Source organism: Scyliorhinus canicula, chromosome 6, assembly GCF_902713615.1.
Source record: "Scyliorhinus canicula chromosome 6, sScyCan1.1, whole genome shotgun sequence".
Taxonomy (NCBI): domain Eukaryota; kingdom Metazoa; phylum Chordata; class Chondrichthyes; order Carcharhiniformes; family Scyliorhinidae; genus Scyliorhinus; species Scyliorhinus canicula.
The window spans coordinates 34,591,617-34,606,523 of NC_052151.1; the positions used below are offsets into that span (position 1 = coordinate 34,591,617).

Consider the following 14,907-nt stretch of genomic DNA (forward strand, 5'->3'; position numbering starts at 1 on the left):
ATACCAAAAAATACCTCAATAAGCCATTCATTGTCAGCTTTGCCAATAGTCACCCAGACTCAACATTAGCTCCCTTCTCTCTCCACAAATACTGTTGGACATGCTGAGATTGTCCAGTATGTTCTGTTGTTTCAGATTTCTGCATCCGCAGTAATTTACTTTCATCTACTCAGTCAGGTTGTCCTAGTGATTTTCTTCTCGGCTAGAAGTGTCAGTCTAATTTTTGGTTAATCTGTAAGAAGAACTGCTTCATGAAATAGAGTAAATATAGTAGTTACAAATGGACTCTGGAGGGAGTGTTTTGAGCAAAATTTTTTTGGTTCCTCAGTTTTGCTATCCTCCTTTTGCTGAAGTAGTATTGCAGGATCTTGAATTGGTTAAAGAGACGTTTAAATTGGCCCGTCTTTTGATATAATCCTTCTGTCCCCTCCCCAAAAATAGTCAGCTTGTGGCTGTTTATCAATCAGTTCTGATACCTAAAGATGTTTATGTCGGGGAGGGGGGAGAGAACGAGAGATGAGAGGGTGAAGGAGTTAAGAGCAGTGCGGTGTAATCGCAAAAAGACTGGTTGCTGTTTTTATTTTATATCATTTTTTATTCTAACTCCTCTCGCGCTAAGTGAGTTTCTCTGCCTTGTGCTTCTCATTCTCAAATCCTACCATCCCATCCTCCCCTCTGGCTCTCACATCCTGCTATCCTGTTTGACATGAAGACTGCACTTAGTCAAGACAAAATATTTCGACACGACAAGAGGCTGACTAAACATGTCAAAACGATAACAATATATCTTTTTAAAATGGGATTGTGCTGATACAGTTGCTAAATTCTTTAACCCTGCTTCACCTGGATGTCAGGCATCGACTCGCATCTAAAAATTGTTTAATATGTAATTATGGGATCAGTGATTCAGGATTGATCCTTGTTCTGCACGGTTTCAAAGTCGTTGAGACTTTCTGGAGCGTAAAATGATAAACGAGACTGAGCATGTTTTTGTGCTTGCCAAGTTTAATTTGATGAAATTTTCTTTGCAGGTCTACGTTCATTTAAGTGACATTCATTGTGTGGTTGGCATCCCTGTTGCAAGGTAAACATTTTTGTCCTGGAGTACTTGGTTAATGTTATTAAATTTTTCAAGATTTAACATATAGTCTTGGTTACCATTTATTACTGCTGCAAATCTGTAGTTCTTGTATCAGAAACTTGAAAGCTGTAACAATAAACTATATACTTTGTAAATACATTTTGAGGTATTGTGACTTTTTCGGATTGATTGCATGAGGGTCAGATAACAGATTCCAACTAAAATATCTTGTACGTTTCTAGACTTCCATTAGCCAGCCGGAATTATATAAAAAATGCTGGACTGAGATCTACAGTGGCTTGGGCTATGGCGTATCTTGGTGACATCAAGGTAGGTCCATTTGGCTACTGTCGAGTCTTTTGGTCTCTACTGGTTACAAAAGGCCCAACAGTTATGTATCAAACAAACACTGTAACTTATGATTCAACACCATTTTATTCACTAAACTTGAATCAAATACACTGCGGGATTCTCTGTCGGCGGGATCCTCAGCCCTGCTGGCAGCGTACCCACGCCCGCGCATTTCCGACGGCCGTGGAATGGCCCACATTGGAAATCTCAATGGCTGGCTACAAGAACGGAGAATCCTGCTGCGGCGGGGGGGGGGGGGGGGGGGGGGGGGGCACGCCTGAAAACGGGGCTGGCGCCACGGAGAATCCCACCCACTGTGTATTCAATCGTATGCTATATCAATCATCACGATCTGTCTGAAGACTCACAGCTTTAGACATAAGTAGATATTATCCCTTCAACTGGCCAAGTTCTTCTTGGAGGTCTGCTCTGTTCACTGAGCCTTCACTTGGGGTACTTTGTGTGTGTGGTGTGTCATTGCTAAAGAAATGGGGTGGGATTCTCCGTTTCTGAGACTAAGGGCTGAATTCTCCGATCGCCGACACCAAAATCGCGTTCGGCAATCGGCCGGAGAATCTATTTTCCGCTGGAATCGTGGGCGGCAGCGTTTTTCCGATGCTCCGCCGTCGGGACAGCCTCAGGACTCCCAGGATGGGCAGAGTTCCCGACGGTATGGAACACGGGTCTTCGCAGCTTTAGAGGACCTCAGTCTGGGGGGGAGGGGGGGTCGTTCAGCTGGGGGGGGGGGGTTTCGGCGAGGGGGGCTGTTGGGGGTGGTCCGAGGGGGTGCAGCTTTTGGCAGGCCGGGTCCATGCATGGCAGCGTCATGCTATACAGCGACGCGGCTGCTAGCCCCCCACTGGGCAGAGGACCGGTGCGGGGACGACTCTGACTTTTTGATCGTAAGACCAGACGGATCATGTGGACATAGCCGCAGAATCGGAGAATCCTGCCCTAAGTGTTGACGCCAACGGGGAATCCGTGGACTTTCACGACAAAAATATTGCGCCGTACCTGCACCAATTCTGCTACTATTAAGGGGCCCAGAGATTTGAGACCATGGGCGGGGTTGTCTGTTAGCCATCGCCGAAATCGGGAAATGCGATTGGGTGGCGAATAGCTTCTGACACAAAAATCGTAACTGGCGCCAATTTGATGGCAAGTCGTGATTCTCCGTCACCTCGAAAATGGTGCCCATGCGTTTCACTCCGCACGTACAGTAGGACCGTTTGCATATCATTAACGGGCCTGAGTCGGTATTCTCCAGGCCCTCCACGATTCTCCACCTCTGATGGGCCAAGTTCCCACCGACATGGTTAACTCGTGTTTTTAAACATTGTGAAACTGGCGTGGTGCCTGCTGAGGGTAAGGGAGGGGGTACGGAAGGTGTCCAACCCCCATAGTTTGCTGACAGTTATGCCGCTGACTGGGGGGCTTATGCCAATGCCGGGGGGAGTAGTGGGGGGTGGCCAGGAGGTGGTCTGTGGGGTCGGGGTGCATGGCCATGGCACACCATTGCCGCAGCCGGCAAAGCAACCATGCAGCTGCGCATTTGGGTGCCTTCTGGCCCCAGACGACCTATTAGCTGTAAGGGGGCAGTCCAGCACAACCAGTGCAATCTTTTTGTCTGGGATTAGTGTGTGGGGAGTGTAATGTATATGTGCATCTGCAGCTTGTCAGCCTCCTGAATGTCAATCACAGACCCCACGAATCCCACATCATTTTTCATTCGAATTGATTGTGTTCCACGCAGCACAATGTGCTAGCTCTTAATAGTAGCAGAATTGGTCCAAGTGCGACGCCAAATGTTTTGTTTTGAAAGTCCGCAGATTCTCCATTGGCGTCAACACTTGTCTCAGAAACGGAGAATCCAGGCCCAGATCTTTATACTTTTCTGTTATGCGTATTCCATAGAAAGGTCAAACTCTTGTGTTCTGCTCCGAGATGCCGAATGATATCTTTCTTCTAACAACAGGTCCATCCTTCACACATTGGTTTTCCATCATTCAGACTTTGTGGTCACAGATGCAGATTTCTACAGTTATAAGTTCTTGTTTAAACTTTCAATTTGTGCATTGCAAACTCGTATTTTTGCACGTTGCAAACTTTCCTTAAATAGGTCAGGTAAAAATTCCTGAGTATTGTCATTTGAAGTTGACCAAATCTCCCAATAGACCAGTAGTAAGTCAATTTAGCATAAGCTGGGCCTCACTGCTGCAATACTGACGTGAGGTTATAGAATCATAGATTATCATAGAATTTACAGTGCAGAAGGAGGCCATTCGGCCCATCGAGTCTGCACCAGCTCTTGGAAAGAGCACACTACCCAAGGTCAACACCTCCACCCTATCCCCATAACCCAGTAACCCCACCCAACACTAAGGGCAATTTTGGACACTAAGGGCAATTTATCATGGCCAATCCACCTAACCTGCACATCTTTGGACTGTGGGAGGAAACCCACGCACATACGGGGAGGCTGTGCAGACTCCGCACAGACAGTGACCCAAGCCGGAATCGAACCTGGGACCCTGGAGCTGTGAAGCAATAGTGCAATAGTGCTATCCACAATGCTACCATGCTGCCCATTCATACAAGGTGGCGACTCTCCATAGTCTGTCACTTTCCAATTAGTTCCGTCTCCCCTGCTCTTTTCTGAAAAAAAATGTGCAGCAAGACCCAGACACATTTAATGATAAAAATCTTTATTGTCACAAGTAGGCTTACAATTAACACTGCAATGAAGTTACTGTGAAAAGCCCCGAGTCTCCACACTCTGGCGCCTGTTCGGGTACACAGAGGGAGAATTCAGAATGTCCAGTTCACCTGACAGCACGTTTTTCGGGACTTGTGGGAGGAAACCGGAGGAAACCCACGCAGACACGGGTAGAACGTGCAGACTCCGCACAGAAAGTGACCCAAGCTGGAAATCGAACCTGGGACCCTGGAGCTGTAAAGCAACTGTGCTAACCACTGTGCTACCGTGCTGCCCGTATTACCTTTTAAAATCTTGAATCGTGCCAGCATATCCACTATGTTCTGTGAACCATGGGGTGGCTTTAAACTCAGCCTTGGCATTTTCTAGCTGCAAAAGCATAATGTGAGAGATGTGACTGAATATACTCTCATGCTATGACATCCAATCTGAAGAATTAACAATTTGACAAATTTTGTTGGAAGTTTGAATGACAAATTGATTAATAGAACATTACAGCGCAATACAAGCCCTTCGGCCCTCGATGTTGCGCCGACCTGTGAAACCACTCTAAAGCCCATCTACACTATTCCCTTATCATCCATATGTTTATCCAATGACCATTTAAATGCCCTTAATGCTGGTGAGTCCACTACTGTTGCAGGCAGGGCATTCCACGCCATTACTACTCGCTGAGTAAAGAACCCACCTCTGACATCTGTCCTATATCTATCTCCCCTCAATTTAAAGCTATGTCGTCCTCGTGCTAGCCATCACCATCAGAGGAAAAAGGATCTCACTGTCCACCCTATCTAATCCTCTGATCATCTTGTATGCCTCAATTAAGTCACCTCTTAACCTTCTCTCGAACGAAAACAGCCTTAAGTCCCTCAGCCTTTCCACTAAGATCTTCCCTCCATACCAGGCAACATCCTGGTAAATCTCCTCTGCACCCTTTCCAATGCTTCCACATCCTTCCTATAATGCGGCGACCAGAACTACACGCAATACTCAAAATGCGGCCGCACCAGAGTTTTGTACAACTGCAACATGACCTCATGGCTCAGAAACTCAATCCCTCTGCCAATAAAAGCTAACACACCGTATGCCTTCTTAACAACCCTACCAACCTGGGTGGCAACTTTCAGGGATCTATGTACATGGACACCGAGATCTCTCTGCTCATCCACACTACCAAGAATCTTACCATTGGCCCAGTGCTCTGTCTTCCTGTTACTCCTTCCAAAATGAATCACCTCACACTTTTATGCATTAAACTCCATTTGCCACCTCTCAGCCCAGCTCTGCAGCTTATCTATGTCCCTCTGTAACCTGCAACAGCCTTCCGCAATGTCCACAACTCCACCGACTTTAGTGTCATCTGAAAATTTACTCACCCATCCTTCTACGCCCTCCAAGTCATTTATAAAAATGACAAACAACAGGGGCCCCAAAACAGATCCTTGTGGTACACCACTAGTAACTGAACTCCATGAACCACCACCCTCTCTTATAGCGAGCCAATTTCTGATTCAAACTGCTAAATCACCCTGAATCCCATGCCTCCATATTTTCTGCAATAGCCTACCGTGGGGAACCTTATCAAACGCTTTACTGAAATCCATATACACCACATCAACTGCTTTACCCTCGTCCATCTGTTTGGTCACCTTCTCAAAGAACTCAATAAAGTTTGTGAGGCACGACCTACCCTTCACAAAACCATGTTGACTATCCTTAATCAAATTATTCTTTTCTAGATGATTACAAATCCTATCTCTTATAAACCTTTCCAAGACTTTGCCCACAACAGAAGTACGGCTCACTGGTCTATAGTTACCGGGGTTGTCTCTACTCCCCTTCTTGAACAAGGGGACTACATTTGCTCTCCTCCAGTCTTCTGGCACTATTCCTGTAGACAATGATGACATAAAGATCAAAGCCAAAGGCTCAGCAATCTCCTCCCTAGCTTCCCAGAGAATCGTAGGATAAATCCCATCCGGCCCAGGGGACTTATATATTTTCACACTTTCCAGAATTACTAACACCTCCTCCTTACGAACCTCAAGCCCTTCTAGTCTAGTAGCCTATATCTCAGTATTCTCCTCGACAGCATTGTCTTTTTCCTGTGTGAATACTGACGAAAAACATTCATTTAGCAGTGAATAGAAGTAATAGTCAGTTTCTTTCTTTCCTTTTGTGATCTGCCAGTTCTAGTCCAATGTATGTTCCTTGGCTAAATAACAATTGATAAAATAGTCACTTGGTAAGACAGAACTTGAGAATTGCTGAGGAAACAGACATGCTGTCAAAGCTTTTCAAATTATTGCTCCCTTTGAAATTTGGCACTCTTTCATCTGTCCAGATGCAGTGCAAGACAAAAGGCTTCTGACAACGTCTTTTCTTTCGGCAATACTCAATTGATAAAATATAACCGAGCAGGCAAGCGAGTGACAGGTAGACTGGGTCTGAATGTGGGAGCTTGGGATTCAAGTATGCAATAAAATGAGTGAAGTTAATGAATGCTTCAGTCATTCTGCGGTTCAAATAGATGCGAAAATCATTTTCAGTGTTGAAGGAAGAGAATTTCCGTGACTATCATATGCTAGAAAATTAGATGATTTTTAATGTTGAAATGGAAAGGAGGGTTAAATGACGGTCCAGCAAGTGCTGATTGAGGTAGTGTTTACATTTCTCTGCAAGTTTCTATAAAGCTACTTCCAAGAAAGTGCAAAAAATTCTAGCCAACTGCATCTAATGTATAATTACTGAACCATAGAATTGGATTTTGCTGGGTAGAGTGCATTGCAATAATGGATTTGGAAAATACTTCATGCAGTGTGAGCAAAAAAAATTGTTTTCCGCTTTTTCTCCAGGCTGGTTCACTCGTACTTGATCCAATGTGCGGATTAGGAACCATTTTGCTGGAAGCTGCCAAAGAATGGCCTGTAAGTAATTTTTCAACACCAGCTTTGAAACAGTTTGTGTATATACAGTGTAGTCAGTGAAGCGAAGGCAGGACTTAACCCTTTCTTCTCTTGAGAATATGGGAAATAGAGTCTTATTTTAAGTGCTTCATTCATCTGTCCTTTTATACTTCGCAGTAATTGAACATTGCTGATTATGGATGAAGCATTGAACCTGTAATGCAGAAATTACTGAAGAGGTCTGATGAAAGTCAATTTCAATTAAGTTAATAGCTAAAGGATATTATAAATTGCTGAATACGTTGGTCATCAATTTGTTTTTTTAAAAAACCATGATGAAAATTGGTTCGTTTTTCTCATGGTAAGAAAAAGAATATTGAACTTTGTAAGTACTATTTTTGTAGATCTAGGAGCGTGGTGTTTTGTTCAACATTGCATAAACACGAATGATCTACTGCTTATCTTGCTATGATTGTGCATAGTTTATCTTCCAGTTTTTTCCAAACATGGAAGGACCATTGCTACTGGAAATCTTCTAGTAGCATCTGTGAGAGAGAATTAGAGATAACGGTCACGATCTAACCAAATGGGAGTATGTTCCATAGCAAGCACGTTTAGCTGTGTGTTTCCTGGCGCTGGCAGTGACTCCAGTTAATTAGGGACCTCAGCAGGTAACACTCCGGCAAGGCCACACTTAGCCCCGTTTTCTACACTGAGGAGCACCGTTCGTAAGAACCTGGATGTCTCAAGACCCCTACGTGACCCTCCCCAACTCACTCTAAGGGGGTCCCCGGGCACTCCACACCCATGTCGGGCACCCCGGCCCAATCACCACCACGCAAAAATGCAAGCTTTGCACCTCGGTAGTGCATGTGTGTGTGGTGCAGTTTCAGGTAGCACTGCCAGGGTGCCAGGCTAGTACTGCCAGGGTATCACCCTGCACAAAAGGCAAGCACCTGGGAGCTTCTGATACCCTGGGAGATGCCAATGAGTGCCGTTCCATCTGGTTCCTATTTGTGGTAGTCAGCACTGAACGGTGCTTGTCCAAGGGGATAGATCTTGGGAATATATATGAAATGAAATGAAAATCGCTTATTGTCACGAGTAGGCTTCAATGAAGGTACTGTGAAAAGCCCCTAGTCGCCACATTCCGGCGCCTGTTCGGGGAGGCTGGTACGGGAATCGAACCGTGCTGCTGGCCTGCCTTGGTCTGCTTTCAAAGCCAGCGATTTAGCCCAGTGTGCTAAACAGCCCCTATATTAGAGTGAGACTAGCTGCCTCACTCTTGATATGTAGATTTGCTAAAAAGTGATCCTGCCCACAATGGGCGGACTTCGCATTATGACATTTTGCGACATCTGAGGCAAACCGGGTAGATTCCAGGAAACAGGATCAGCTGTGCTTTAAATATTGAAACTGGTTATCCAATAAAACTGAATAGTTTTCTTAAATTCCAACAGAAAATGCTGGAAATATGCAGCAAATCTGACAGCATTTGGGAGCGGGATCTCTCGGCATTAAAGCCACGTTGCGGCTTGGCGCCCTGCTTTTCGGGCAGAACTTGGCCGGTAGACCACGTCCAGAATTTCAGGTCAACGTGCTTTCAGCAGAACACTTAACAGATGCTGCCAGACCTGCTGTGTATTTGCAGCATTTTCTGTTGATATTTAAGAAAAATACTCAGTCTTTTATTATTGGAAAGCCAGTTTCAGCATTTAAAGCACAGCTGATCACCTTGAGCACTAATATAATAATAATCGCTTATTGTCACAAGTCGGTTTCAATGAAGTTACTGTAAAAAGCCCCTAGTCACCACATTCCGGCGCCTGTTCGGGGAGACCGGTACGGGAATTGAACCTGCGCTACTGCCTTGTTCTGCATTACAAGCCAGCTATTTAGCCCAGTGTGCTAAACCAGCCCCTACTGCATGTTCTCAGTCTTGACTGCCACTAGATACTGAGATGTTCATTAGAGGCTAGATGTTTCCTTCACTTAGAATAATGGCTCTTACTATTCTGATATGCTATCAAATACCTGGCTTGAACTCTGCTGTCAGAGGGATGAGAGCATGTTACTTGCATGCCTTGGCCAGTGAATAAAGCTTGCCTATGGACTTGAAAGGGAAGGATGAAGACAAGATTTTACCTATTAGAAATCACAATGCAAACCTTTCCTATTTACTTATGAGCGTATTCCTCTTGATGCAGTTTTTCTTTTTTGGTTTCCCTAGAATGCCTATTATCATGGAATAGATAATACCTTCTCACAGTTGCAGATGGCATCTGCCAATGTGTGTTTTGCAAAGTTGAGCAACAGCATTGACTTAACGAGAGCGTCTGTCACAGGTAATAGGGGCCTCCTATGATGAAACCATGAGTTTGGAATATTATGATAAAATAATTTCCTTATCCACCTGTGGAATATTGGGTATCTATGTTACATAAACTTCTGAATGTGACTCTTCATTGAGGAAACATGCAGCTTGATATTTGATCAAACTGCATATTGGTGTCTGGGAGCAGTCTGTTTGTCATAAGAGTTTTACAGCACAGAAAGAGACCTTTCGGCCCATCGTGGCTGTGCTGGCCAACAAACACCTATCTATCCTATTCCCATTTTCCAGCACTTGGTAGCCTTGTATGCTGTAGCGTTTCAAATGCTTATCTAAATCCTACTTAAATGTTGAGGGTTTCTGCCTCTAGCCGTTTAAGGCAGTAAGTTCCAGATTCCCACCACCCTCTTTGTGAAAAAGATGTTCTTCAAATCTCCTCTAAATCACCTTACCTTTAAATCTGTACCCCCTACTTACTGACCCCTCTACGAAGGGGAAAATTTCTTCCTATCTAATCTGATCTTTATCCCTCAATTTTGTTCACCTCAGTCAGGTCCCCCCTCAGCCTTCTCTGCTCTTAAGGAGAGCAACCCCACCCAAACCAGCCTGCCTCCATAGCTGAAACGATCTAGCCCAGGCAAACATCCTGGTGAATCTCCTCTGTACCCTCTCTAGTGCAGTCACATCCTTCCTATGGAGTGGTGACCAGAACTGCACACAGTACTCTAGCTGTGGCTTAATGAGCATTTTATATAGCTCCATCATAACCTCCCTGCTCCTAAATCCTATGCCTTGGCTAATAAAGGCAAGTACCCTATATGTCGTCTTAGCTTGTGAAATGCTGAGTTTTCTTTAAAGATGGATGGATGCTGCTTTGCCTTTTGCAAGGTGTAAGGATCTTATTTACAATCTAACCAGAGTTCCAACTTTGATCTAAATAAGAATTGCATGTCTGAAAGCATCTTTCACTTTCCCTCCAAATACCATTCAAGATTTAGGTCTATTGGACAACCAGGTGAGGTCACCTATTTGAAGTGCTTTTGAAAATAGAATAAAATTCCATGGAGTTTGTGTTCTTCAGCTCAAACTTGTAGAGATAATCCCCATAATGGTGAAGTGACTTCATTGTGATAATCTAATATAGTAATTTATATACGGGTACTTATTAAATGATTGTCAGCTTAGGTGATCTCTATATAAGGAAGTTTAAACAGTGCATATAAATGATCCTCGATTTACATCCTTGGGGTAGGAGTGCATCTCCAGGTAATTTGCCTCCCTCACAAGTACACTTAGTAATGTTCAGTTATGCCCTTGTTTAAAGAAAATGTATTCAAAATTGATGAGGACAGAATATAAGTTACTGTGAAAAGCCCCTAGTCGCCACACTCCGGCGCCTGTTCGGGAACACTAAGGGAGAATTCAGAATGTCCAATTCACCTAACGGCACGTCTTTCGGGACTTGTGGGAGGTCTCGTGCTTCGTATCTATTACTCTTTTAAAAGGAATCTCAATGTTAATCATTAAATTGGATCAGTACTAAAGTTGATGCCTTTCAGTGGATTTTGATGAAAAGTCGTCAATTTAGCATTTTATTGCTTCTAAAGAAGTGTTTGTGAGAAACATTGAATGTTGCTTCACTCTAAAATGTATAACATTGTTTACTGATTTACATATTACAGAATTGCCTCTGCTCAACGAAAGCATTGATGTGGTCATCTGTGACATTCCATTTGGAAAAAAGTTTAAAATTTCCCAGGATATGAAAACAGTAATGCCAAAGATTCTAAAAGAGATGGTGAGGTATGACGCACCTGTTTTCTTTCTTTTGAACTGTTGAAATTATAGCGTGGTGTATAGGAAAGGAAGATAATTAATTGAGTGACAAAAACACCTTTTTAAAAAGTCCCACGGGGCTGGATTTTTATCTTGGAGGCAATCCAAGCCAGCAGTGGGACCCAGGGTGGCATATTGCTGGCAATGGCCTCGTGGCTGGCACCAGGCCTGACCTCTCTCTTAAGGATGGAAGCCCATCCCTAAGAACTTCAAACAAGTACCTGGAGAGAGCAACTGGAGAGAGGGATAATCACAGGTTAAAGAGGTGTGGCTTGTCTCAAGGCAGGATAGTTGGTAGGATTTTGCAAGCCCAGGCCAGATGGTGGGGGGGTGAATGTAATGCGACATGAATCCAAGATCCCGGTTGAGGTCGTACTCATATGAGCGATACTTGGCTATAAGTTTCTGCTCGGCGATTCTGCGTTGTCGCGCATCCTGAAGGCCGCCTTGGAGAACGCTTACCCAAAGATCAGAGGCTGATTGCCCTCGACTGCTGAAGTGTTCACCGACTGGAAGGGAACATTCCTGCCTGGCGATTGTCGCACGATGTCCGTTCATCAGTTGTCACAGATGCTGGACCTGTAAAGACTTAATTAGCTTCTTACTGTGCATAGCCACAGTGTTAGGGTTTTGAATGTGCCAACCAAACATGCTCCTCTGCCCTGGGTGACCCATGAGTAGTGCTGCAGGTGGACCCATTATTTTAATTCTTTCTTGAGATTTGTGTAACTTGCTGGCCCAGCGTTTATTGCCCATCCCTAATTGCCCAAGAACTGAGTGGCTTGCTAGGCCATTTCAGAGGCATTTAAGAGTCAACCACGTTGCCAGACCAGGTGAGGATGGCAGAGTTCCTTCCCTAAAGGGCATTAGTGTGCCAAATGGACTTTCACAACAATCGACAATGGTTTCATGGTCATCTTCTAAACTCAGATTTTTATTGAATTTAAATTTCATCATCTGCCATGATGGATTTTGAACCTGGGTCCTCAAAGCATTATCCTGGGTCTCCAAATTACTAGTCCAACAACAATACAACTATGCCACCACCTCCCCCATTTAAGTTTAGTTAGCCGCAGGGTGGTAAATTCACACCAGAAACTGAACTAGACTGGAATTCTGTTATGAACACACTGTGACCAAATGATCCTCAAATGTTTTTTAATTCTAAATCCCTCCTGAAAGCTTTGCTGAAATTCAATATAGCTCTAGAGTAAATTCTCTTAATATCTGTGGTCACTTTTCTTTTTCAATAGGGTGCTTCAAGTCAATGGGACCCTTGTACTACTACTTAGCCAAGAACTCTCGCTAGATATACAGCAATGGCAGAAACCAAAGAGCCACCCAAGTGGCAAAGGAAAACTTAACGCCCAACAGAATACAGATACAACACCAGTGGGACCAAGTACACATCTAGCTGAAAATGTTGACGTGGAGCACATGTCAGTCACTGAAAACGAGCAGTCTGAAGTTAAAAGGGAGGTTTTGGCATCTTTAGTATCAACAGGTATCTTTCAAGTGAGTCTTGGTGTAACAGAGGCTTCAATACACAGGTACAAGAAAATTTCAATAACATGAATGAATGCATTGCCATTCACTGAGTAGGTGTTTAGCCTGTCAAGGACTGTGCAAGAATTCAAAGCACATTTTCAGAAAGATAAAATTAATAAAGTATTGCTGAAAAGAGAATAGCCAATAGCTACACCAACAACCAATTTAAGATAATTGATCGAGCTTGTAACATGGCTCATTTATGTTTGCCAGAAGCAACATCCATTCCTACACTCGTTCTCTGCAAAAAAAGGAATATGTGCAAGCCTTGCACCCTTTTTGAATTAACAGGGTGCTTGGGGAATCTATTGTTCCCTGTTGCTATCTCCAAGGCAACACCTCAGCCAATTGGAGTTGTGTTGGAACGATGCAGCTCTGTCTTCTCCTGCAGTACAAATGGTGATAATTGAAATTCGTCATTCTTGGGTTTATCCTGATGAATGAAAGATGAAAAGCTTCAGCAAAAGCCACACTTTTCAGCAGTATTTAAGTTCTGTACTACCAAGCAATTGTTAATTATTTTGATCCAGACATCAGTCTTTGCCCAGTTTTAATTCTGGGTAAATGGAGAGCCTTTGGCTGACTGGCCATCTCATCACCATGGAACCTAGGTCAATATAACTCTTGTTTAAATAGGTTGATGGCACACGTCGACCAAAATCTCAACACCAGTGATCAATGGCCTGCAGGCAACAGCAGCTGGGGCTTTGTGAGGACAGTCCCTGATCAGATAGCGAAATGAATCAGGGTGGGATGGCTAAAGGATCACATTTTGGGGAGTGAAACGTAGTGCAGGGGAAGTTCTTGGTTTCCTTGTATGATCCCAACCATGACAGCTTCTCGTAGCTCACACGGAAGCCTTAAATCAGTTACCTTCTTGGCCCTCTTCTGAGCCTGCTGCACCCTGATGATGCCAGCAGGAGGCACCAATCTCAGAACATTATTATGATGGAGCTATAGTTAGTGATGGTAGAGACTCCAATGTGCTTTCCATCACATGGCTGACCAGGAACCTCTGCCACACTTGCTGCCTGCCAGAGGCTTGTGTTGCACTCAACCTGTTTGGCCGCTTTGGAACACCTCTTACTTGGTTGTTGAGTCCTGGGGTGAGACTTGGACCCAGAACTTGTGGCTCAGAGGCAGGGACACTAACCTCTGCACTGCAAGACCTGCAACTGTTAAGCTGCAAATTGGCCCAGTAAGAGTGAAATTTTCCTTCATCTGCTGGCAGCGCCACAGGGTAAAGAATGCCATAGAATATTGATAGGAACTGACCTGGAGTCTCTGAAACATGGAACGGTAATGATCACCTGAATAAAATATGAGAAAACTGAAGCAGTGAAAGTTTTATCAAACACTTAGGATTTCTGTTTGAATGATGTGAAAATGTATTGAATAAGCCTTTTAAATCATTTATACTTGTGGTTGGCTGGGCCATGTGATCACAATTGTATCATTTGTATTTTCAGTTAAAGCCAAACGTGTACAAATTAACAGTTTTACTGTTTGAACAATTCTAAATTGATACTTTAGAAATGAAGGAACAAAGATTTTACCAAATAGTCTTGTCATTTTCTTTCTCATTTACAGATAAGCTATGTTGTGACAAGCACACAAGCACCCAAGTAGCGTCCAGTAACTAATATCTGTAAAATCAGGTTGGGTGCAGCATGTATTGCTGCCTTAAGGGCAAAAAGTCAGATTAATATTTTCTGGTACTGTGCATATGTTGGGAGCATACTCTATATTAAATCAATCTTTGTGCGAGTAGCACTCAGTGCAGCCGGCAAAGTAGCAAATGCACACTTCATGAAAGTACATTAATAGTTTCAATCTATTGTTGTAGTTTTATTGCAAGAACAACATTATCGTTTACCACCAGGAATGTTTCCTTTTCATCGTTATGTTCATGTGTTTAATTATTCAAATTCCTGTTTGTGTCTACGTTGTTTATAACACGTATGGTGAAAGTGAATGTGTTGTATCCTTGTACATCTGACTTGTGCAGAAAACTTGTTGAAAAACATTTAGGATCTTCCACCTACCAGAGCAAATTATCTATAGCTTCTTCCAACATTAAGAGTCTCTAGTTCCACTGCTATATTGGTACATCCATGGACACGGCTCCAGAATGGCA

The 14,907-nt window shown here is 43.7% G+C and overlaps 1 protein-coding gene across 2 annotated transcripts in view; it reads left to right on the forward strand.

The window, feature by feature from the left end:
* thumpd2 (THUMP domain containing 2) overlaps positions 1-14,330 on the forward strand; it is a 45,748-nt gene extending 31,418 nt beyond the window's left edge. For both annotated transcript variants that reach the window (XM_038799141.1, XM_038799142.1), the window contains 6 exons: positions 1,032-1,084; positions 1,324-1,411; positions 7,004-7,075; positions 9,285-9,399; positions 11,069-11,189; positions 12,476-14,330. In XM_038799141.1, coding sequence (XP_038655069.1) covers positions 1,032-1,084; positions 1,324-1,411; positions 7,004-7,075; positions 9,285-9,399; positions 11,069-11,189; positions 12,476-12,797 — 771 coding nt within the window. In that variant the 3' untranslated portion in view covers positions 12,798-14,330. The remainder of the gene's footprint in view (positions 1-1,031; positions 1,085-1,323; positions 1,412-7,003; positions 7,076-9,284; positions 9,400-11,068; positions 11,190-12,475) is intronic.
* Positions 14,331-14,907: the final 577 nt, after the last annotated feature.